Source organism: Oncorhynchus tshawytscha, linkage group LG19, assembly GCF_018296145.1.
Source record: "Oncorhynchus tshawytscha isolate Ot180627B linkage group LG19, Otsh_v2.0, whole genome shotgun sequence".
NCBI lineage: Eukaryota > Metazoa > Chordata > Actinopteri > Salmoniformes > Salmonidae > Oncorhynchus > Oncorhynchus tshawytscha.
This window is the reverse complement of record NC_056447.1, coordinates 58,139,055-58,163,603: the sequence shown is the minus strand read 5'-3', so window position 1 is coordinate 58,163,603 and position 24,549 is coordinate 58,139,055. Positions and strand designations below refer to the sequence as shown.

Below are 24,549 nucleotides of genomic sequence, written 5' to 3'. Positions count from 1 at the left end.
CCTATATAGTACACTACTGTTGACCAGGGCCCTATAGAACCCTATTCCCTATATAGTACACTACTTTTGACCAAAGCCCTATGGGTCCAGAGAGAGTAGTGCGCTACATAGGGAATATAATGCCATTTGGGAGACATGCAGTGCCTTCACACTTCTTCCACAAGTTGTTACATCATTTAAAATGTATTACATTTACATGTGTTGGTCACTGGCCCATATACAATACCCCATAATGTCAAAAGAGAAATTGTGTTTAAATAGTTTAAAAATGAAAAGCTTATGTCTTGAGTCATTAAGTATTCAACCCCTTTATGGGCTAAATAAGTTGATTAAATGTTTGCTTAACAAGTCACGTAAGTTGCATGGACTCACTGTGCAATAATTGTGTTCAACATGATTTTTGAATGACTACCTCATCTCTGTACCCCACACATACAATTATCTGTGAGGTCCCTCAGTCGAGCAGTGACTTTAAAACACAGATTCAACCACAAAGACCAGGGAGGTTTTCCGATGCCTTGTAAAGAAGGGGACCTATTAGATTAAAAAAGCAGACATTGAATATCCCTTTGAGGCCAATGGTGACTTTAAAACAGTTACAGAGTTGAATGGCTGTGATAGAAAACTGAGGATGGATCAACAACATTGTTGTTACTCCCCGTGGCCAGATGGTCACGAGGGTATTCTCGTTCAGGCAGTGTCAGGTTAAAGGAGAGTGACTACTCTGTTCGTACCTCAGATATTAATCTGGGATTGGGGTTTAAGGCACCACCACCACCACCATTAGACCACAGTGGTCTGAAATAGCCCTCACTGCATTCCCTTGGCCTGGGGAATTTTTAAAATATATATTTTTATTTCACCTTTATTTAACCAGGTAGGCTAGTTGAGAACAAGTTCTCATTTATAACTGCGACTTGGCCAAGATAAAGCATAGCAGTGTGAACAGACAACAACACAGAGTTACACATGGAGTAAACAATTAACAAGTCAATAACACAGTAGAAAACAAAGGAGTCTATATACATTGTGTGCAAAAGGCATGAGGAGGTAGGCGAATGATTACAATTTTGCAGATTAACACGAGTGATAAATGAGCAGATGGTCATGTACAGGTAGAGATATTGGTGTGCAAAAGAGCAGAAAAGTAAATAAATAAAAACAGTATGGGGATGAGGTAGGTAAAAATGGGTGGGCTATTTACTGATAGACTATGTACAGCTGCAGCGATCGGTTAGCTGCTCAGATAGCAGATGTTTGAAGTTGGTGAGGGAGATAAGTCTCCAGCTTCAGTAATTTTTGCAATTCGTTCCAGTCACAGGCAGCAGAGAACTGGAACGAAAGGCGGCCAAATGAGGTGTTGGCTTTAGGGATGATCAGTGAGATACACCTGCTGGAGCGCGTGCTACGGATGGGTGTTGCCATCGTGACCAGTGAACTGAGATAAGGCGGAGCTTTACCTAGCATGGACTTGTAGATGACCTGGAGCCAGTGGGTCATTAGAATACATACTGTATGTTAAATGTACTGCATTCCCTTGGCCTGGGGAATACATGCTGTATGTTAAATGTACTGCATTCACTCCAAATGAAGTGCTAGATACATCTCTAGGGCTGCGTTTACACAGGCAGTCTAATTCTGATCTGCAGCCGGATCACAGTGATTTATACTAGTTCTAATTCTACAGATTCCTATATGTTCTTGACTTCCTACTCCCATGTCAACGCCAGGGCAGTTGTCACTACTACTAACAGAAGATAAAAATAATGCTGCAATCACTGACTTATTGGGGACAATCTGAATTGCATTGATTCCTCACATCCTTAAAACTCATTTCACAAGAAGGTCAAAAGGTTTTGAGAAGGAAGAGAGAGGGTGTGAGGAATCCAGGCAATGCAATTCAGAGTGGTGCCCTCTGAGATGTCTCTAGCACCACCTTGTGGTGATCTATTTCTACTACAGTTCTCAGACTAATGAAGCCAATTCCAAAGCATCAATAGGCTGGCTCACTCCAATTCTGTCACAATTTCACCAGTAAAGACTAGGTATAAATCCAAAACTGAGGCTTAAATGCAGAAGCAAAATACATTTTATTTGGACATCATAGTGCCCAAAAGTTGAGTGAGGAAAAGTGCATAAATAAAAAAAACTGCTTATGATTCGATACCAAATGGTTTTGTTGACCTTTTTCTACATTGAGCATTTAAGCCTCCATTTGGGATGTATTCCCCTTTAGATAGGGTGTGGGTTTCCATCTTTCACTATTCACATTTTGAAACCTACCTGGAATCAACACAGATTTGTAATAAGGACCTTTAAAAACAAAACACACGGCTGCCTCCTTTCATTACCAGTAGAAACAACGCAGTTTTGTACAAATGTCTCTTTATTTAGTGAAAGGCAACCCCAATCCCCACCCTCTTGTCAGTGCAGTCCATCTCCTGTGGTGGAGCCCACTTCATGATGTCCTTCTGTTCCACTGGAATGTTCTTCTGTATCATTTAGCAATATAACAATCTGTAACAGGACACACACACAGGGACCATAGACATGAAACACTATGGTGAACGAGTGTCAGAACTCAGAAATTGAGAAATGTCCGACTTGGAAACTCGTTGTAAAGAGTTAATACTCGTCAGAGTTTCCGACCAATAGGAAGCTCTACGGAAATACATTTAACTCACGAGGTTCCGACTCATCATGAATGCAGCATAAGTCTCTCTGATTGTTTCCTTACCTGTCAGACATAGATGCCGACCCACAGTAACAGAAACAGCACTCCGAAGCCCATGAAGAGAGACGCCACCAGGGAGATGAGCAGCTCTTTGAACACGTCTCTGGTGTATTTAGTGGACGTTACCTCGTAGCTGGGAGAGAGTTATGGTGCTAATCACAGTGGTACACAACAGACCAACCGTTACGTCCAGTCTATCAAAAACATTCTCACTTATTGCCAACATATTCACCTACAGTAGTGTATATTATCTCTGTGAATATTCAGACTCAGCAACTGCTTCTATCTGCCTGTTATCAATCACTGTTCTTCATTCCTAAGTCGTAGGGAGACACAGGGCATATTAGTTGACATTGGCGTGTTAATACTGGGCTGCAACAAAAGCCTACACGTTCAGTGTTCCCATTCACCAGGTTTGAAGACCACTGATTCATGGTAAAAAATAAATAAAACAAACTGTCACTATGAAGACAGATGACCATGGAAGGATACACGAAGAACCACGCAGTGAAGAACATGCCGATAGCCAGTAGGACCACAGTGAGGTGGGGGAAGACTGCCGGGTTCACCGGACTGGTGTATCTCGTCATGGCCTCCAGCTCCTGACGGAAGAAGAACGGAGACAATGTGGAGATTCACTCAGTGTGCTTCTGGTTAGGGACAATATCCCACATTCTAAATGGACCGGTATGTTGCCAGCTGTAAATAAACATGGGGTTTCAATTTACTAACTAGGTAAATATGAGGTATGCACAGATCAACCAGCTTATTGACTGACTTGATCATAACAGGTGAAGTTCTCTGGTCTTTACTTGGCCTTGTCTGTGGGAGGCTGTATTTGGTGTTAGCTTACTAGCTGCAGTAGCTAGTCAAGCTTGATCTATATATAGTTCCCGCTACATTAGCATAGCTAGCTACTGTATTCCCATCTTAACATAGTTACATGTTATGTTATTCGATTTAACTGATGCTATAAAACATAGTTCACTAGCTACAGACATAACATTAATGAATAAGGTTAGCTGAACTAGTATCTGTGCTTTAGAGACCTCTCGCCCAGAAAGTTATGGAACCCTGACCTGTTCACCGGACGTGCTACCTGTCCCAGACCTGCTGTTTCCAACTCTCTAGAGACAGCAGGAGAGGTAGTGATACTCTCAATGATCGGCTATGGAACCCTGACCTGTTCACCGGATGTGCTACCTGTCCCAGACCTGCTGTTTCCAACTCTCTAGAGACAGCAGGAGAGGTAGAGATACTCTCAATGATCGGCTATGGAACCCTGACCTGTTCACCAGACGTGCTACCTGTCCCAGACCTGCTGTTTCCAACTCTCTAGAGACAGCAGGAGTGGTAGAGATACTCAATGATCGGCTATGGAACCCTGACCTGTTCACCAGACGTGCTACCTGTCCCAGACCTGCTGTTTCCAACTCTCTAGAGACAGCAGGAGAGGTAGAGATACTCTCAATGATCGGCTATGAAAAGCCAACTGACATTTACTCCTGAGGTGCTGACTTGCTGCACCCTCAACAACCACTGTGATTATTATTATTTGACCATGCTGGTCATTTATGAACATTTGAACATCTTGGCCATGTTCTGTTATAATCTCCACCCGGCACAGCCAGAAGAGGACTGGCCACCCCACATAGCCTGGTTCCTCTCTAGGTTTCTTCCTAGGTTTTGGCCTTTCTAGGGAGTTTTTCCTAGCCACCGTGCTTCTACACCTGCATTGCTTGCTGTTTGGGGTTTTAGGCTGGGTTTCTGTACAGCACTTTGAGATATCAGCTGATGTACGAAGAGCTTTATAAATAAAAATGGATTGATATTTAGCGTTTGTGAACTGAACAGGGATTTGTGTTTCTAGAACCGTACCGCAATTGATATTTCCATTTAATTTGAGTATTTGGCTTGTTTTGGTTTCCAGAACCAATTTGTATTTTAATAAACAGAACATGTAGCTAAAATCCTTGGCCTAAGGAGTAACGTGAATTTAGGTTCCTTTCGTCCAATAGTGGGCTAGTAAGCTAATGTAGGCTAGTAAGCCATTACAACCCGGAAATGCCTATCTACAGCAACCATTTGAATACATATAATGTTAGGTTTTAGACAAATCGCAATACACAGCTATAAGTCTCATTTCATGATCAAGTTATTCTTAGACAAGTGTGCATTAGCTACAAATCACTTACCATTTTGTTGAGTTTCTTGTTCCTACTGCAGAATCCCAATACTTGTAAAGAGCCACGTCAGTTCTGCCGACGTTCTCAAGCAGCGTAAAAATACTTGGCCGCCACCTAGCGGGCTGGAGAAATAGTTTCATGCGGAATCCTTCGTTTATTTATTCAATTTTTTATTCCGAAACAGAGATTTTTACATTAGATTCATTTTAAGATTAGCACAAAATAATTAAACAGATTATTTGACATTAAATTATTGTGCTAATCTTAAAATTAATCGATAAAACAACTTTCCTGGCTGTGATATGCTGCTTAGAGCTCGCTCTCCACCAACCAAAACACATTTTGTTTCCAATCAATATTTTATTTACTGCATGCGTTCATATTATGACAACATGCTCTTCAAAACAAAACAAAAAGACAAAAACAGCAAAGATTTAAAAATAAATGGCATGATCATGTATTAAAAACAAAGTAAGAGGTTCGACTAAAAAGCACACAGATTTATAGGGAGAACTTTGAAAGCAGAAACAGGAATAGTGTCGAGGTGAATGAGGGAGGGGGTGAATATGCTTTACAAAGTGATTCAATGTTAAAGTATTTTAGTGTTCTGAAGGGCTTTAAGCCAATTAGAGTAAGAAGATAAACCTATTTCAAAATGATTTGATTTGTTTCATTGTAAAGTTTTAATTAGAAAGTCCTGTGTGTGTGTGTATTGAGGTGTGTGTGTGTGTGTCTGTGTATTGAGGTGTGTGTGTGTGTGTATTGAGGTGTGTGTGTGCGTGTCTGTGTATTGAGGTGTGTGTGTGTGTGTGTGTGTATTGAGGTGTGTGTGTGTGTGTCTGTGTATTGAGGTGTGTGTGTGTGTGTATTGAGGTGTGTGTGTGTGTGTCTGTGTATTGAGGTGTGTGTGTGTGTATTGAGGTGTGTGTGTGCGTGTGTGTGTGTATTGAGGTGTGTGTGTGTGTATTGAGGTGTGTGTGTGTATGTGTATTGAGGTGTGTGTGTGCGTGTGCGTGTATTGAGGTGTGTGTGTGTGTATTGAGGTGTGTGTGTGCGTGCACACGCCCATGTGTTTTCTTTCTCAGCGACACAGGTAAAAGGAGAATAGTGATTTTGATTGGCATATCATTTCATAAAACAACATTTACATATTAATGATACAACATACATGATACAGTAATAAGGAGTAAAAATTATAGTGATAAAACAAGAAATAACATAAAAAAAGGAGCATTATTTGTTACAAAATGAAGCTACATAGTAACACGTAATCAGCTTCTATACCAGTTGGAACCAGTTGGAACCAGTTGAAACCAGTTGGAACCAGTTGAAACCAGTTGGAACCAGTTGGAAACACCATCAGAGCATTAAGCAGTCCGTATATACAGTGCTAAACTACACCTACTATGCTGGTGTCACTATAAAGGCTGGCTGGTGCATTATAAATAAGCTAAAACAGTACACTGTACTCATGTATGGCAAAATCATATTGGTAATACAGTATAATACTATATGTTTATATTGTGTCATCTTCAATTAAGTATATTCATTTGATTATTTGTTTTTGAATTTAGATTTCTTATGACATGACAGGTCAGGTAAGATTTAACACATACTGGTCAGAGGGATATTGTGTCAATACATCTGTTTCAACCAACCAGGGGCCTGTATTTGTGATCAAAGATATTTTTTTTGGACATCGACAATGGGAACTTGATCCTAGATCAGCACTCCTACCCTGAGAACTGATCCTAGACCAGCACTCCTATCCTGAGACCTGATCCTAGCTCAGCACTCCAACTCTAAGGCGATTTCTGAAAACGGGCCCAGGTCTCTGTATTGGAGAGAGATGGTGCATTCTGAACTTGAGATGGGAATAGGTATTTTGTTAACTTGAGATATTCAGATACCAGATAATATCCAAAGGGGTCCTTCATCACGTAGTAATACATGTATATACTAAATTCTGTATTACATGACATATGAGGAACACAATCAATGTTGTTTCAAAGAGGACAGTGGTCAGTGAGTAAGGAAAAGATATCACTACAAAAAGTATAGGCTAATAACAGAGTACATGTGAAGAGGTGTGTTTTCCAGAGGAGATACTTATAAACATGGCTGAAGGGAAAGGGTGTTGTTTCCCGTCAGGGAGGGGAAGACGAAAAGCGTTACACATATTCAGAGCAATGAATGGAAAGGCTAGAATAATACAATACTCCAGTGTATAAATCCATCACTCTTTCAGTAGGCTGCCAGCGTGGCTTCTGGCCAAACCGTTTTCTCCTTCAGTTACACAAGGCCATGTCACAAAATGGCCACCTTTTGTTAGTTTAAATAAATAGGATTTTAAACACTCTGTGGCTCAAACATGAACAGCATTCAATCAATCAGCATTCAATCAAGTCCATGAGCTGCTTCTGTCTTGAGATAAGCCAACCTTCTTGTAGAGAAAGATAAGGCACCAGCGGTTTAAAAAACACCATTCAGATGTTGATATTTGTGTGGGTTATCAACATCATCATCGAGAGCAGAAAGAAATCGCCAATCTTCTACAATTCAAGCATATAAATTTAACATACATGTAGCTAAGAAAGTACTTTGTCTAAAACACAAATGTAGTATTTGCTAGTGGTCCAGTGAGTGAGTTACCGTGTACTAAGTTTCCAGTGGGCAAGTTACAGTGTACTAAGTATTTTCATTGTTCTTCAAACATATAGTCAGTGTTGGACCTGAACAATGGATGCAGTTATCAGCTGCTGAGATCATACAGTGTTCCAGATCATACAGTGTTCCAGATCATACAGTGTTCCAGATCATACAGTGTTCCAGATCATACAGTGTATATACAGTGTTCCAGATCATACAGTGTTCCAGATCATACAGTGTATATACAGTGTTCCAGATCATACAGTGTTCCAGATCATACAGTGTTCCAGATCATACAGTGTTCCAGATCATACAGTGTATATACAGTGTTCCAGATCATACAGTGTTCCAGATCATACAGTGTATATACAGTGTTCCAGATCATACAGTGTTCCAGATCATACAGTGTTCCAGATCATACAGTGTATATACAGTGTTCCAGGTCATACAGTGTTCCAGATCATACAGTGTTCCAGATCATACAGTGTTCCACATCATACAGTGTATATACAGTGTTCCAGATCATACAGTGTTCCAGATCATACAGTGTATATACAGTGTTCCAGGTCATACAGTGTATATACAGTGTTCCAGATCATACAGTGTTCCAGATCATACAGTGTATATACAGTGTTCCAGATCATACAGTGTTCCAGATCATACAGTGTATATACAGTGTTCCAGATCATACAGTGTTCCAGATCATACAGTGTTCCAGATCATACAGTGTATATACAGTGTTCCAGATCATACAGTGTTCCAGATCATACAGTGCATACACAGTGTTCCAGATCGTACAGTGTATATACAGTGTTCCATCCAGTCATATAATTAGAATTATTCTAACTCTATGGTTCCAGTACAGTGTTCCAGATTATACAGTGTAGCTGTGCTGCTGAGATCATACATTGCAGAGCCATACTGTGTATTTAGAAAGATATGGTTCTTATACAGTGTACAGTGTTTATCCTCAGCATTGTGCAATGTTCCCAGTTATCTGAGTTGATATCCAGTCTTATCATGGCGAGTCATTCCTTGTAGATATAAAATGTATTTACTCCTGTGAATCAATGCATTTAAAATTCAAATGTGTTTCTTTATATAACATTGGCCTTCGTGGATCAGCTAGCTACCTATATAGATCCATCATCACCAAAAACAAGCTGATGTAGCTGAAATCACATTACAGCGACCAGTAGCTTATCTGTTACGCCACATTTATGCACTACGTACGCAGTGCAAGTAGTGCACTATATAGGGAATAGGGTTCTATAGGGCTCTGGTCTAAAGTAGTGCACTATATAGGGAATAGGGTTCTATAGGGCTCTGGTCTAAAGTAGTGCACTATATAGGGAATATGGTTCTATAGGGCTCTGATCTAAATTAGTGCACTATATATAGGGAATACGGTTCTATAGGGCTCTGGTCAACATTAGTGTACTATATATAGGGAATAGGGTTCTATAGGGCTCTGGTCTAAAGTAGTGTACTATATAGGGAATATGGTTCTATAGGGCTCTGATCTAAAGTAGTGCACTATATAGGGAATAGGGTTCTATAGGGCTCTGATCTAAATTAGTGCACTATATATAGGGAATACGGTTCTATAGGGCTCTGGTCAACATTAGTGTACTATATATAGGGAATAGGGTTCTATAGGGCTCTGGTCTAAAGTAGTGTACTATATAGGGAATATGGTTCTATAGGGCTCTGATCTAAAGTAGTGCACTATATAGGGAATAGGGTTCTATAGGGCTCTGGTCTAAAGTAGTGTACTATATAGGGAATAGGGTTCTATAGGGCTCTGGTCTAAAGTAGTGCACTATATAGGGAATAGGGTTCTATGGGGCTCTGGTCTAAAGTAGTGAATTATATAGGGAATAGGGTTCTATAGGGCTCTGGTCAACATTAGTGTACTATAGATAGGGAATAGGGTTCTATAGGGCTCTGGTCTAAAGTAGTGTACTATATAGGGAATATGGTTCTATAGGGCTCTGATCTAAAGTAGTGCACTATATATAGGGAATAGGGTTCCATAGGGCTCTGGTCGCTTTATAGGGAATAGGGTTCCATAGGGCTCTGGTCTAAAGTAGTGCACTATATAGGGAATAGGGTGCCATTTGGACGCATCCAGTGAGTAAATCAATCTGACCCAGAGTAAAGCAGCCCGGTACGTAATAACGTTACTCATGATACGCCACTGAGATCAGCTGTGAACATGGCTCCCCTTATTATTTGCTGAGGCACAGCCTGCGTCCCCAATGGTACCCTATTCCCTATTTAGTACATAATAGAGTGAAGGGGGTTCCATTTGGGACTAAGACACAGTGTTCTAGAACCAAATGGAATTACCATGAAACATTAAACCATTAGTTGAAAACAGGGTTTTGTTTCAGTCATTAGGAAAGGTTAGAGTGTAGATAAGAAAACCAGTTCAGTAAAATGTGTAAGGATGCTATAAATTGGCAAAAAAAACATAGTTATTAAGACATAATATACAGTGCATTCAGAAAGTATTCACACCCCTTGACTTTTTCCACATTTTGTTACGTTAAAACATTATTCTAAAATGGATTAAATCGTTTTTCCCCCGTCATCAATCTGCACACAATACCACATAATGACAAAGCAAAAAAATGGGTTTTAGATTTTTTTTTGCAAAAGTATAAAAGAAACAAAAACAGAAATATCTTATTTACATAAGTATTCAGACCCTTTGCTATGAGACTCTAAAGTTCAGGTACATCCTGTTTCCATTGATCATCCTTCTCTGGTCTGATGAAACCAAGATCTTTGGCCTGAATGCCAAGCGTCTGGAGGAAACCTGGCACCATCCCTACTGGGGAAGCATGGTGGTGGTAGCAACATGCTGTGAGGATGTCTTTCAGCGGCAGGGACTGGGAGACTAGGCAGGATCGAGGGAAAGATGAATGGAGCAAAGTACAGAGAGATCCTTGATGAAAACCTGCCCCAGAGCGCTCAGGACCTCAGACTGGGGCGAAGGTTCACCTTCCAAAACGACAACGACCCTAAGCACACAGCCAAGACAACGCAAAAAGTATATATATTTTTTGAATAAGGTTGTAACTTAACAAAATCTGGAAAAAGTCAAGGGGTCTGAATACTTTCCCGAATGCACTGTAAGAGTAAATCATCATGATAGACAAGCGTATCACATCATATACGGCATAGGAGCTTGGGTGGATACAGTTCCACATTCATGCCTCTCTCATAAGTTTGAGAGCAGAACAAATAGTTTTTCGATCCCCTATTGGAAGGAAAGAGCCAGAGAGAGAGGAGAGAGGAGAGAGTAGAGAGAGAGATGGGATAGGAGGTGTAGTAGTTAAGATACCCTGGGTCAGTCAGGGGAAACGTTCAAAGCAACATACTAGTTTGCATGCTTAGTTTCCTCTCCTCTCACGAGCAGCTGCTTTGTATGAGGAAGTTGAAGTCAGAGTGTGGCGGTGTGGTAGATGCGTTCTCCTCCTCTACGCCACACCTCACTTCACTCTGCCAGAAGGAGACGAGGGCAGAGGGCAGAGGTTAAGTTTAGAGGAAGCAACTTTAATACGGATTTTAAATGGTCAAATGTATTTAAATTCAATACTCACAGACTTGGCCACTCTGAAGTGATAGGTAACGTCCTGGAATGACAGTACAGATACTGACCACAGGTGATCTGTCCCCTGAGGAGAAAGAGGTCAAGAGGTCAGTCAGTAGCTCCATAAACTGGAAAGTCAGTAACAGGGGTTTTGGGGTCAATTCCACAGTTAATTTGGGAAGTATTATAATGTCAGTTGAAGTGGAATTGACCCCCAAAACGCTGTTCAGTAACATCTCTATTGTTTTATGATGGTAGTGTGTAGATGTACCTCAGTAGCTGTCCTTTCTCCAGCGTAGAGCTCTGTCTCTCTGTGGTCAGGACACAGACGTCCTCTGGTGACTGCACACTGTTTGACCCACACGCTGACGCTGGATCTGAGGACGGGAGGGAGGAATATAATGTTGTTTGTACTGTTGATCTTATCATTGGAAATATCCACGAGATGGTGTAGCTGTCAGAACGGTAGATATACTGTAGCTGTCAGGTGAATGGTAGATGTACTGTAGCTGTCAGGTGAATGGTAGATATACTGTAGCTGTCAGGTGAATGGTAGATATACTGTAGCTGTCAGAATGGTAGATATACTGTAGCTGTCAGAACGGTAGATATACTGTAGCTGTCAGGTGAATGGTAGATATACTGTAGCTGTCAGAATGGTAGATATACTGTAGCTGTCAGGTGAATGGTAGATATACTGTAGCTGTCAGAATGGTAGATATACTGTAGCTGTCAGAACGGTAGATATACTGTAGCTGTCAGAACGGTAGATATACTGTAGCTGTCAGGTGAATGGTAGATATACTGTAGCTGTAAGGTGAATGGTAGATATACTGTAGCTGTCAGAATGGTAGATATACTGTAGCTGTCAGAACGGTAGATATACTGTAGCTGTCAGGTGAATGGTAGATATACTGTAGCTGTCAGAACGGTAGATATACTGTAGCTGTCAGAACGGTAGATATACTGTAGCTGTCAGGTGAACGGTAGATATACTGTAGCTGTCAGGTGAATGGTATATATACTGTAGCTGTCAGAATGGTAGATATACTGTAGCTGTCAGAACGGTAGGTATACTGTAGCTGTCAGAATGGTAGATATACTGTAGTTGTCAGAATGGTAGATATACTGTAGCTGTCAGAACGGTAGATATACTGTAGCTGTCAGGTGAATGGTAGATATACTGTAGCTGCCAGAACGGTAGATATACTGTAGCTGTCAGAATGGTAGATATAATGTAGCTGTCAGAACGGTAGATATACTGTAGCTGTCAGAATGGTAGATATACTGTAGTTGTCAGAATGGTAGATATACTGTAGCTGTCAGAATGGTAGATATACTGTAGCTGTCAGGTGAATGGTAGATATACTGTAGTTGTCAGAACGGTAGATATACTGTAGCTGTCAAGTGAATGGTAGATATACTGTAGCTGTCAGGTGAATGGTAGATATACTGTAGCTGTCAGAACGGTAGATATACTGTAGCTGTCAGGTGAATGGTAGATATACTGTAGCTGTCAGAACGGTAGATATACTGTAGCTGTCAAGTGAATGGTAGATATACTGTAGCTGTCAGGTGAATGGTAGATATACTGTAGCTGTCAGAACGGTAGATATACTGTAGCTGTCAGAACAGTAGATATACTGTAGCTGTCAAGTGAATGGTAGATATACTGTAGCTATCAGGTGAATGGTAGATATACTGTAGCTGTCAGAATGGTAGATATACTGTAGCTGTCAGAACGGTAGATATACTGTAGCTGTCAGGTGAATGGTAGATATACTGTAGCTGTCAGGTGAATGGTAGATATACTGTAGCTGTCAGAATGGTAGATATACTGTAGCTGTCAGAACGGTAGGTATACTGTAGCTGTCAGAATGGTAGATATACTGTAGTTGTCAGAATGGTAGATATACTGTAGTTCAGAATCAGAATGTCAGTAGATATACTGTAGCTGTCAGAATGGTAGATATACTGTAGTTGTCAGAATGGTAGATATACTGTAGCTGTCAGAATGGTAGATATACTGTAGCTGTGTCAGAATGGTAGATATATTGTAGCTGTCAGGTGAATGGTAGATATACTGTAGTTGTCAGAACGGTAGATATACTGTAGCTGTCAAGTGAATGGTAGATATACTGTAGCTGTCAGGTGAATGGTAGATATACTGTAGCTGTCAGAACGGTAGATATACTGTAGCTGTCAAGTGAATGGTAGATATACTGTAGCTGTCAGGTGAATGGTAGATATACTGTAGCTGTCAGAACGGTAGATATACTGTAGCTGTCAGAACAGTAGATATACTGTAGCTGTCAAGTGAATGGTAGATATACTGTAGCTATCAGGTGAATGGTAGATATACTGTAGCTGTCAGAATGGTAGATATACTGTAGCTGTCAGAACGGTAGATATACTGTAGCTGTCAGGTGAATGGTAGATATACTGTAGCTGTCAGGTGAATGGTAGATATACTGTAGCTGTCAGAATGGTAGATATACTGTAGCTGTCAGAACGGTAGGTATACTGTAGCTGTCAGAATGGTAGATATACTGTAGTTGTCAGAATGGTAGATATACTGTAGCTGTCAGAACGGTAGATATACTGTAGCTGTCAGGTGAATGGTAGATATACTGTAGCTGCCAGAACGGTAGATATACTGTAGCTGTCAGAATGGTAGATATACTGTAGCTGTCAGAACGGTAGATATACTGTAGCTGTCAGAATGGTAGATATACTGTAGTTGTCAGAATGGTAGATATACTGTAGTTGTCAGAATGGTAGATATACTGTAGCTGTCAGAATGGTAGATATACTGTAGTTGTCAGAATGGTAGATATACTGTAGCTGTCAGAATGGTAGATATACTGTAGCTGTCAGAATGGTAGATATACTGTAGCTGTCAGAATGGTAGATATATTGTAGCTGTCAGGTGAATGGTAGATATACTGTAGTTGTCAGAACGGTAGATATACTGTAGCTGTCAAGTGAATGGTAGATATACTGTAGCTGTCAGGTGAATGGTAGATATACTGTAGCTGTCAAAACGGTAGATATACTGTAGCTGTCAGGTGAATGGTAGATATACTGTAGCTGTCAAGTGAATGGTAGATATACTGTAGCTGTCAGGTGAATGGTAGATATACTGTAGCTGTCAGAACGGTAGATATACTGTAGCTGTCAGAACAGTAGATATACTGTAGCTGTCAAGTGAATGGTAGATATACTGTAGCTGTCAAGTGAATGGTAGATATACTGTAGCTGTCAGGTGAATGGTAGATATACTGTAGCTGTCAGAACGGTAGACATACTGTAGCTGTCAGAACGGTAGATATACTGTAGCTGTCAGAACGGTAGATATACTGTAGCTGTCAGGTGAATGGTAGATATACTGTAGCTGTCAGGTGAATGGTAGATATACTGTAGCTGTCAGGTGAATGGTAGATATACTGTAGCTGTCAGGGGAATGGTAGATATACTGTAGCTGTCAGAACGGTAGATATACTGTAGCTGTCAGAACGGTAGATATACTGTAGCTGTCAGAACGGTAGATATACTGTAGCTGTCAGGTGAATGGTAGATATACTGTAGCTGTCAGAACGGTAGATATACTGTAGCTGTCAGAACGGTAGATATACTGTAGCTGTCAGGTGAATGGTAGATATACTGTAGCTGTCAGGTGAATGGTAGATATACTGTAGCTGTCAGAACGGTAGATATACTGTAGCAGTCAGAATGGTAGATATACTGTAGCTGTCAGAACGGTAGATATACTGTAGCTGTCAGTTGAGTGGTAGATATACTGTAGCTGTCAGAACGGTAGATATACTGTAGCTGTCAAAACAGTAGATATACTGTAGCTGTCAGGTGAACGGTAGATATACTGTAGCTGTCAGAACGGTAGATATACTGTAGCTGTCAGAACGGTAGATATACTGTAGTTGTCAGAATGGTAGATATACTGTAGCTGTCAGAATGGTAGATATACTGTAGTTGTCAGAATGGTAGATATACTGTAGCTGTCAGAATGGTAGATATACTGTAGCTGTCAGAATGGTAGATATACTGTAGCTGTCAGAATGGTAGATATACTGTAGTTGTCAGAATGGTAGATATACTGTAGCTGTCAGAACGGTAGATATACTGTAGCTGTCAGGTGAATGGTAGATATACTGTGGCTGTCAGGTGAATGGTAGATATACTGTAGCTGTCAGAACGGTAGATATACTGTAGCTGTCAGAACGGTAGATATACTGTAGCTGTCAGGTGAATGGTAGATATACTGTAGCTGTCAGAACTTTAGATATACTGTAGCTGTCAGAACGGTAGATATACTGTAGCTGTCAGGTGCATGGTAGATATACTGTAGCTGTCAGGTGAATGGTAGATATACTGTAGCTGTCAGGTGAATGGTAGATATACTGTAGCTGTCAGAATGGTAGATATACTGTAGTTGTCAGAACGGTAGATATACTGTAGCTGTCAGAACGGTAGATATACTGTAGCTGCCAGAACGGTAGATATACTGTAGTTTTCAGAATGGTAGATATACTGTAGTTGTCAGAATGGTAGATATACTGTAGCTGTCAGAATGGTAGATATACTGTAGTTGTCAGAATGGTAGATATACTGTAGCTGTCAGAATGGTAGATATACTGTAGCTGTCAGGTGAATGGTAGATATACTGTAGTTGTCAGAACGGTAGATATACTGTAGCTGTCAAGTGAATGGTAGATATACTGTAGCTGTCAGGTGAATGGTAGATATACTGTAGCTGTCAGGTGAATGGTAGATATACTGTAGCTGTCAGATGAATGGTAGATATACTGTAGCTGTCAGGTGAACGGTAGATATACTGTAGCTGTCAGAACGGTAGATATACTGTAGCTGTCAGGTGAATGGTAGATATACTGTAGCTGTCAGAATGGTAGATATACTGTAGCTGTCAGAACGGTAGGTATACTGTAGCTGTCAGAATGGTAGATATACTGTAGTTGTCAGAATGGTAGATATACTGTAGCTGTCAGAACGGTAGATATACTGTAGCTGTCAGGTGAATGGTAGATATACTGTAGCTGCCAGAACGGTAGATATACTGTAGCTGTCAGAATGGTAGATATACTGTAGCTGTCAGAACGGTAGATATACTGTAGCTGTCAGAATGGTAGATATACTGTAGTTGTCAGAATGGTAGATATACTGTAGTTGTCAGAATGGTAGATATACTGTAGTTGTCAGAATGGTAGATATACTGTAGCTGTCAGAATGGTAGATATACTGTAGTTGTCAGAATGGTAGATATACTGTAGCTGTCAGAATGGTAGATATACTGTAGCTGTCAGAATGGTAGATATATTGTAGCTGTCAGGTGAATGGTAGATATACTGTAGTTGTCAGAACGGTAGATATACTGTAGCTGTCAAGTGAATGGTAGATATACTGTAGCTGTCAGGTGAATGGTAGATATACTGTAGCTGTCAGAACGGTAGATATACTGTAGCTGTCAGGTGAATGGTAGATATACTGTAGCTGTCAGAACGGTAGATATACTGTAGCTGTCAAGTGAATGGTAGATATACTGTAGCTGTCAGGTGAATGGTAGATATACTGTAGCTGTCAGAACGGTAGATATACTGTAGCTGTCAGAACAGTAGATATACTGTAGCTGTCAAGTGAATGGTAGATATACTGTAGCTGTCAAGTGAATGGTAGATATACTGTAGCTGTCAGGTGAATGGTAGATATACTGTAGCTGTCAGAACGGTAGATATACTGTAGCTGTCAGAACGGTAGATATACTGTAGCTGTCAGAACGGTAGATATACTGTAGCTGTCAGGTGAATGGTAGATATACTGTAGCTGTCAGGTGAATGGTAGATATACTGTAGCTGTCAGGTGAATGGTAGATATACTGTAGCTGTCAGAACGGTAGATATACTGTAGCTGTCAGAACGGTAGATATACTGTAGCTGTCAGAACGGTAGATATACTGTAGCTGTCAGGTGAATGGTAGATATACTGTAGCTGTCAGAACGGTAGATATACTGTAGCTGTCAGAACGGTAGATATACTGTAGCTGTCAGGTGAATGGTAGATATACTGTAGCTGTCAGGTGAATGGTAGATATACTGTAGCTGTCAGAACGGTAGATATACTGTAGCAGTCAGAATGGTAGATATACTGTAGCTGTCAGAACGGTAGATATACTGTAGCTGTCAGGTGAATGGTAGATATACTGTAGCTGTCAGAACGGTAGATATACTGTAGCTGTCAAAACAGTAGATATACTGTAGCTGTCAGGTGAACGGTAGATATACTGTAGCTGTCAGAACGGTAGATATACTGTAGCTGTCAGAACGGTAGATATACTGTAGTTGTCAGAATGGTAGATATACTGTAGCTGTCAGAATGGTAGATATACTGTAGTTGTCAGAATGGTAGATATACTGTAGCTGTCAGAATGGTAGATATACTGTAGCTGTCAGAATGGTAGATATACTGTAGCTGTCAGAATGGTAGATATACTGTAGCTGTCAGAATGGTAGATATACTGTAGCTGTCAGAACGGTAGATATACTGTAGCTGTCAGGTGAATGGTAGATATACTGTGGCTGTCAGGTGAATGGTAGATATACTGTAGCTGTCAGAACGGTAGATATACTGTAGCTGTCAGGTGAATGGTAGATATACTGTAGCTGTCAGGTGAATGGTAGATATACTGTAGCTGTCAGAATGGTAGATATACTGTAGTTGTCAGAACGGTAGATATACTGTAGCTGTCAGAACGGTAGATATACTGTAGCTGCCAGAACGGTAGATATACTGTAGTTGTCAGAATGGTAGATATACTGTAGTTGTCAGAATGGTAGATATACTGTAGCTGTCAGAATGGTAGATATACTGTAGTTGTCAGAATGGTAGATATACTGTAGCTGTCAGAATGGTAGATATACTGTAGCTGTCAGGTGAATGGTAGATATACTGTAGTTGTCAGAACGGTAGATATACTGTAGCTGTCAAGTGAATGGTAGATATACTGTAGCTGTCAGGTGAATGGTAGATATACTGTAGCTGTCAGGTGAATGGTAGATATACTGTAGCTGTCAGGTGAATGGTAGATATACTGTAGCTGTCAGGTGAACGGTAGATATACTGTAGCTGTCAGAACGGTAGATATACTGTAGCTGTCAGGTGAATGGTAGATATACTGTAGCTGTCAGAACGGTAGATATATACTGTAGCTGTCAGAACGGTAGATATACTGTAGCTGTCAGAACGGTAGATATACTGTAGCTGTCAGGTGAATAGTAGATATACTGTAGCTGTCAGAATGGTAGATATACTGTAGCTGTCAGAACAGTAGATATACTGTAGCTGTCAGGTGAATGGTAGATATACTGTAGCTGTCAGGTGAATGGTAGATATACTGTAGCTGTCAGAATGGTAGATATACTGTAGCTGTCAGGTGAATGGTAGATATACTGTAGCTGTCAGGTGAATGGTAGATATACTGTAGCTGTCAGAATGGTAGATATACTATAGCTGTCACAACGGTAGATATACTGTAGCTGTCACAACGGTAGATATACTATAGCTGTCACAACGGTAGATATACTGTAGCTGTCACAACGGTAGATATACTGTAGCTGTCAGGTGAATGGTAGATATACTGTAGCTGTCAGAATGGTAGATATACTGTAGCTGTCAGAATGGTAGATATACTGTAGTTGTCAGAATGGTAGATATACTGTAGCTGTCAGGTGAATGGTAGATAAACTGTAGCTGTCAGGTGAATGGTAGATAAACTGTAGCTGTCAGGTGAATGGTAGATATACTGTAGCTGTCAGGTGAATGGTAGATAAACTGTAGCTGTCAGGTGAATGGTAGATAAACTGTAGCTGTCAGGTGAATGGTAGATATACTGTAGCTGTCAGGTGAATGGTAGATATACTGTAGCTGTCAGGTGAATGGTAGATATACTGTAGCTGTCAGGTGAATGGTAGATATACTGTAGCTGTCAGGTGAATGGTAGATATACTGTAGCTGTCAGGTGAATGGTAGATATACTGTAGCTGTCAGGTGAATGGTAGATATACTGTAGCTGTCAGGTGAATGTTAGATATACTGTAGCTGTCAGGTGAACGGTAGATATACTGTAGCTGTCAGAACGGTAGATATACTGTAGCTGTCAGGTGAATGGTAGATATACTGTAGCTGTCAGGTGAATGGTAGATATACTGTAGCGGAGCAGGCCGCGTTGGTTCAGGTGAATGTGTGGAGCACGCTGTGTTGGTTCAGGTGAATGTGCGGAGCAGGCTGTGTTGGTTCAGGTGAATGTGTGGAGCAGGCCGCCTTGGTTCAGGTGAATGGTAGATATACTGTAGCGGAGCAGACCGCGTTGGTTCAGGTGAATGTGTGGAGCAGGCAGTGTTGGTTCAGGTGAATGTGTGGAGCAGGCCGCGTTGGTTCAGGTGAATGTGCGGAGCAGGCCGTGTTGGTTCAGGTGAATGTGCGGAGCAGGCCGTGTTGGTTCAGGTGAATGTGTGGAGCAGGCCGTGTTGGTTCAGGTGAATGTGCGGAGCAGGCCGCTTTGGTTCAGGTGAATGTGCGGAGCAGGCCGCGTTGGTTCAGGTGAATGTGTGGAGCAGGCCGTGTTGGTTCAGGTGAATGTGTGGAGCAGGCCGTGTTGGTTCAGGTGAATGTGTGGAGCAGGCCGTGTTGGTTCAGGTGAATGTGTGGAGCAGGCCGTGTTGGTTCAGGTGAATGTGTGGAGCAGGCCGTGTTGGTTCAGGTGAATGTGTGGAGCAGGCCGTGTTGGTTCAGGTGAATGTGTGGAGCAGGCCGTGTTGGTTCAGGTGAATGTGTGGAGCAGGCCGTGTTGGTTCAGGTGAATGTGTGGAGCAGGCCGTGTGTACTCACCTCATGTGTAGAGTGATTTGTGACATGGAGGAGTTCCTGGTTCCTTGGAGTGATACTAAATAGCTGTTGACAAAACCGAAAATCATTATACAATGCAGTCAGACAATATCTACCTGGTGTCATGTATTCCACATAGTGTCATGTATTCCACATAGTGTCATGTATTCCACATAGTGTCATGTATTCCACATAGTGTCATGTATTCCACATAGTGTCATGTATTCCACATAGTGCCATGTATTCCACATAGTGTCATGTATTCCACATAGTGCCATGTATTCCACATAGTGCCATGTATTCCACATAGTGTCATGTATTCCACATAGTGTCATGTATTCCACATAGTGTCATGTATTCCACATAGTGTCATGTATTCCACATAGTGTCATGTATTCCACATAGTGTCATGTATTCCACATAGTGTCATGTATTCCACATAGTGTCATGTATTCCACATAGTGCCATGTATTCCACATAGTGCCATGTATTCCACATAGTGCCATGTATTCCACATAGTGTCATGTATTCCACATAGTGCCATGTATTCCACATAGTGTCATGTATTCCACATAGTGTCATGTATTCCACATAGTGTCATGTATTCCACATAGTGCCATGTATTGAATTACAGTTGAACTACACTTTACCAATACAGTCTTAAGAGAACCACAGAAGCAGACCCCCAGCTGTGTAGAGAACCACAGAAGCAGACCCACAGCTGTGTAGAGAACCACAGAAGCAGACCCCCAGCTGTGTAGAGAACCACAGAAGCAGACTCACAGCTGTGTAGAGAACCACAGAAGCAGACTCACAGCTGTGTAGAGAACCACAGAAGCAGACCCCCAGCTGTGTAGAGAACCACAGAAGCAGACCCCCAGCTGTCTAGAGAACCACAGAAGCAGACCCCCAGCTGTGTAGAGAACCACAGAAGCAGACCCCCAGCTGTGTAGAGAACCACAGAAGCAGACCCCCAGCTGTGTAGAGAACCACAGAAGCAGACTCACAGCTGTGTAGAGAACCCCAGAAGCAGACCCCCAGCTGTGTAGAGAACCACAGAAGCAGACCCCCAGCTGTGTAGAGAACCACAGAAGCAGACCCACAGCTTTGTAGAGAACCACAGAAGCAGACCCCCAGCTGTGTAGAGAACCACAGAAGCAGACCCCCAGCTGTGTAGAGAACCACAGAAGCAGACCCACAGCTGTGTAGAGAACCCCAGAAGCAGACCCCCAGCTGTGTAGAGAACCACAGAAGCAGACCCACAGCTGTGTAGAGAACCACAGAAGCAGACCCCCAGCTGTGTAGAGAACCCCAGAAGCAGACCCCCAGCTGTGTAGAGAACCACAGAAGCAGACCCACAGCTGTGTAGAGAACCACACAGGCAGACCCCCAGCTGTGTAGAGAACCACACAGGCAGACCCCCAGCTGTGTAGAGAACCACAGAAGCAGACCCCCAGCTGTGTAGAGAACCACAGAAGCAGACCCACAGCTGTATAGAGAACCACAGAAGCAGACCCCCAGCTGTGTAGAGAACCACAGAAGCAGACTCACAGCTGTGTAGAGAACCACAGAAGCAGACCCCCAGCTGTGTAGAGAACCACAGAAGCAGACTCACAGCTGTGTAGAGAACCACAGAAGCAGACCCACATCTGTGTAGAGAACCACAGAAGCAGACCCCCAGCTGTGTAGAGAACCACAGAAGCAGACCCACAGCTGTGTAGAGAACCACAGAAGCAGACCCACAGCTGTGTAGAGAACCACACAGGCAGACTCACAGCTGTGTAGAGAACCACAGAAGCAGACCCCCAGCTGTGTAGAGAACCACAGAAGCAGACCCACAGCTGTGTAGAGAACCACAGAAGCAGACCCACAGCTGTGTAGAGAACCACAGAAGCAGACCCAGAGCTGTGTAGAGAACCACAGAAGCAGACCCACAGCTGTGTAGAGAACCACAGAAGCAGACCCACAGCTGTGTAGAGAACCACAGAAGCAGACCCACCTGCAGCTGTCAGGATGGGGACAGTTGTGTGATGAAATGAGTTGGTTTGTCTCCAGGATGTGCAGATCTATAAGGGAAGGGGATGATCTTCCACCTGTTTCCTCCTCCGTGCTGATGTGTGTGTTGTCCCTGCGTTGTCTCTGTGGCAGGGGCAGTGTCTGCTGGTCTTCAGGCCCACCCGGTCCAGGCAGCCGGTTGTTGACCCCCCCCACTCCCCCTACACCCCCCAGGTCCTGTGCAGGGGCAGGTTTCTTAGCCTTGGACAGGTAGATGGGGGCGGAGGTGTGGCTGAGACGGTTCCGGTAGCGTCCGTCCTTGTCCATAGGCCTGGACTTGGCCTTCTTGTTGATGCTGCGCAGTGTAGGGACTGGACTACTCACTTCTACAAGAGAGAGGATGGAGAAAGGTACCATTAACGGAGACCGGTACCATTTAATGGAGACCGGTACCATTTAATGGAGACAGGTACCATTTCATGGAGACAGGTACCATTAACATAGACAGGTACCATATAATGGAGACAGGTACCATTAATGGAGACAGGTACCATTTAATGGAGACAGGTACCATTAACGGAGACAGGTACCATTAATGGAGACAGGTACCATTAATGGAGACAGGTACCATATAATGGAGACAGGTACCATTAATGGAGACAGGTACCATTTAATGGAGACAGGTACCATTTAATGGAGACAGGTACCATTAACGGAGACAGGTACCATTTAATGGAGACAGGTACCATTTAACGGAGACAGGTACCATTTAATGGAGACAGGTACCATTTAATGGAGACAGGTACCATTTAATGGAGACAGGTACCATTTAATGGAGACAGGTTCCATTTAATGGAGACAGGTACCATTTAATGGAGACAGGTACCATTTAATGGAGACAGGTACCATTTAATGGAGACAGGTACCATATAATGGAGACAGGTACCATTAATGGAGACAGGTACCATTTAATGGAGACAGGTACCATTTAACGGAGACATTTAATGGAGACAGGTACCATTAACGGAGACAGGTACCATTTAATGGAGACAGGTACCATTTAAATGGAGACAGGTACCATTTAACGGAGACATTTAATGGAGACAGGTACCATTAACATAGACAGGCACCATTTAATGGAGACAGGTACCATTAACGGAGACAGGTACCATTTAATGGAGACAGGTACCATTTAATGGAGACAGGTACCATTAATGGAGACAGGTACCATTAACGGAGACAGGTACCATTTAATGGAGACAGGTACCATTTAATGGAGACAGGTACCATTAATGGAGACAGGTACCATTTAATGGAGACAGGTACCATTAATGGAGACAGGTACCATTAACGGAGACAGGTACCATTTAATGGAGACAGGTACCATTAACATAGACAGGTACCATTTAATGGAGACAGGTACCATTTAATGGAGACAGGTACCATTTAATGGAGACAGGTACCATTTAATGGAGACAGGTTCCATTTAATGGAGACAGGTACCATTTAATGGAGACAGGTACCATTTAATGGAGACAGGTACCATTTAATGGAGACAGGTACCATTAATGGAGACAGGTACCATTAACGGAGACAGGTACCATTTAATGGAGACAGGTACCATTAACATAGACAGGTACCATTAATGGAGACAGGTACCATTTAATGGAGACAGGTACCATTAACATAGACAGGTACCATTAATGGAGACAGGTACCATTTAATGGAGACAGGTACCATTTAATGGAGACAGGTACCATTTAATGGAGACAGGTACCATTTAATGGAGACAGGTACCATTTAACGGAGACATTTAATGGAGACAGGTACCATTAACATAGACAGGTACCATTTAATGGAGACAGGTACCATTTAATGGAGACAGGTACCATTTAATGGAGACAGGTACCATTTAATGGAGACAGGTACCATTTAATGGAGACAGGTACCATTTAATGGAGACAGGTACCATTAACATAGACAGGTACCATTTAATGGAGACAGGTACCATTTAAATGGAGACAGGTACCATTTAACGGAGACATTTAATGGAGACAGGTACCATTTAATGGAGACAGGTACCATTTAATGGAGACAGGTACCATTAACATAGACAGGTACCATTAACGGAGACAGGTACCATTAATGGAGACAGGTACCATTAACGGAGACAGGTACCATTTAATGGAGACAGGTACCATTTAATGGAGACAGGTACCATTTAATGGAGACAGGTACCATTTAATGGAGACAGGTACCATAAACATAGACAGGTACCATTAATGGAGACAGGTACCATTTAATGGAGACAGGTACCATTTAATGGAGACAGGTACCATTAACGGAGACAGGTACCATTTAATGGAGACAGGTACCATTAACGGAGACAGGTACCATTAACGGAGACAGGTACCATTTAATGGAGACAGGTACCATTTAATGGAGACAGGTACCATTTAATGGAGACAGGT

At 42.0% G+C, this 24,549-nt stretch overlaps 2 protein-coding genes across 2 annotated transcripts in view; both read right to left on the bottom strand.

The window, feature by feature from the left end:
* Positions 1–2,368: 2,368 nt before the first annotated feature.
* Positions 2,369–5,033, bottom strand: tmem258 (transmembrane protein 258). Its single transcript, XM_024383944.1, has 4 exons — positions 4,930–5,033; positions 3,227–3,336; positions 2,738–2,867; positions 2,369–2,517 (listed from the first exon to the last, which is right to left on the bottom strand). The coding sequence occupies exons 1-3, from the start codon at positions 4,930–4,932 to the stop codon at positions 2,741–2,743; spliced, it is 240 nt and encodes a 79-aa protein (XP_024239712.1). The 5' UTR covers positions 4,933–5,033; the 3' UTR covers positions 2,369–2,517; positions 2,738–2,740.
* A 5,548-nt stretch (positions 5,034–10,581) lies between these two features.
* LOC112239282 (myelin regulatory factor) overlaps positions 10,582–24,549 on the bottom strand; it is a 101,871-nt gene continuing 87,903 nt past the window's right edge. The window contains 5 exon segments of the mRNA XM_042301988.1: positions 10,582–11,079; positions 11,181–11,255; positions 11,442–11,547; positions 20,087–20,149; positions 22,083–22,464. Of these exon segments, the coding sequence (XP_042157922.1) occupies positions 10,987–11,079; positions 11,181–11,255; positions 11,442–11,547; positions 20,087–20,149; positions 22,083–22,464 (719 nt within the window). The 3' untranslated portion in view covers positions 10,582–10,986.

What these genes read in the sequence shown, in the direction of transcription:
- tmem258 (XM_024383944.1), bottom strand. An exon ending in TTCACTGCGTGGTTCTTCGT is followed by an intron (nt 2,868 to 3,226) that starts GTATCCTTCCAT and finishes ACTCTCTCCCAG; the next exon opens with CTACGAGGTAACGTCCACTA.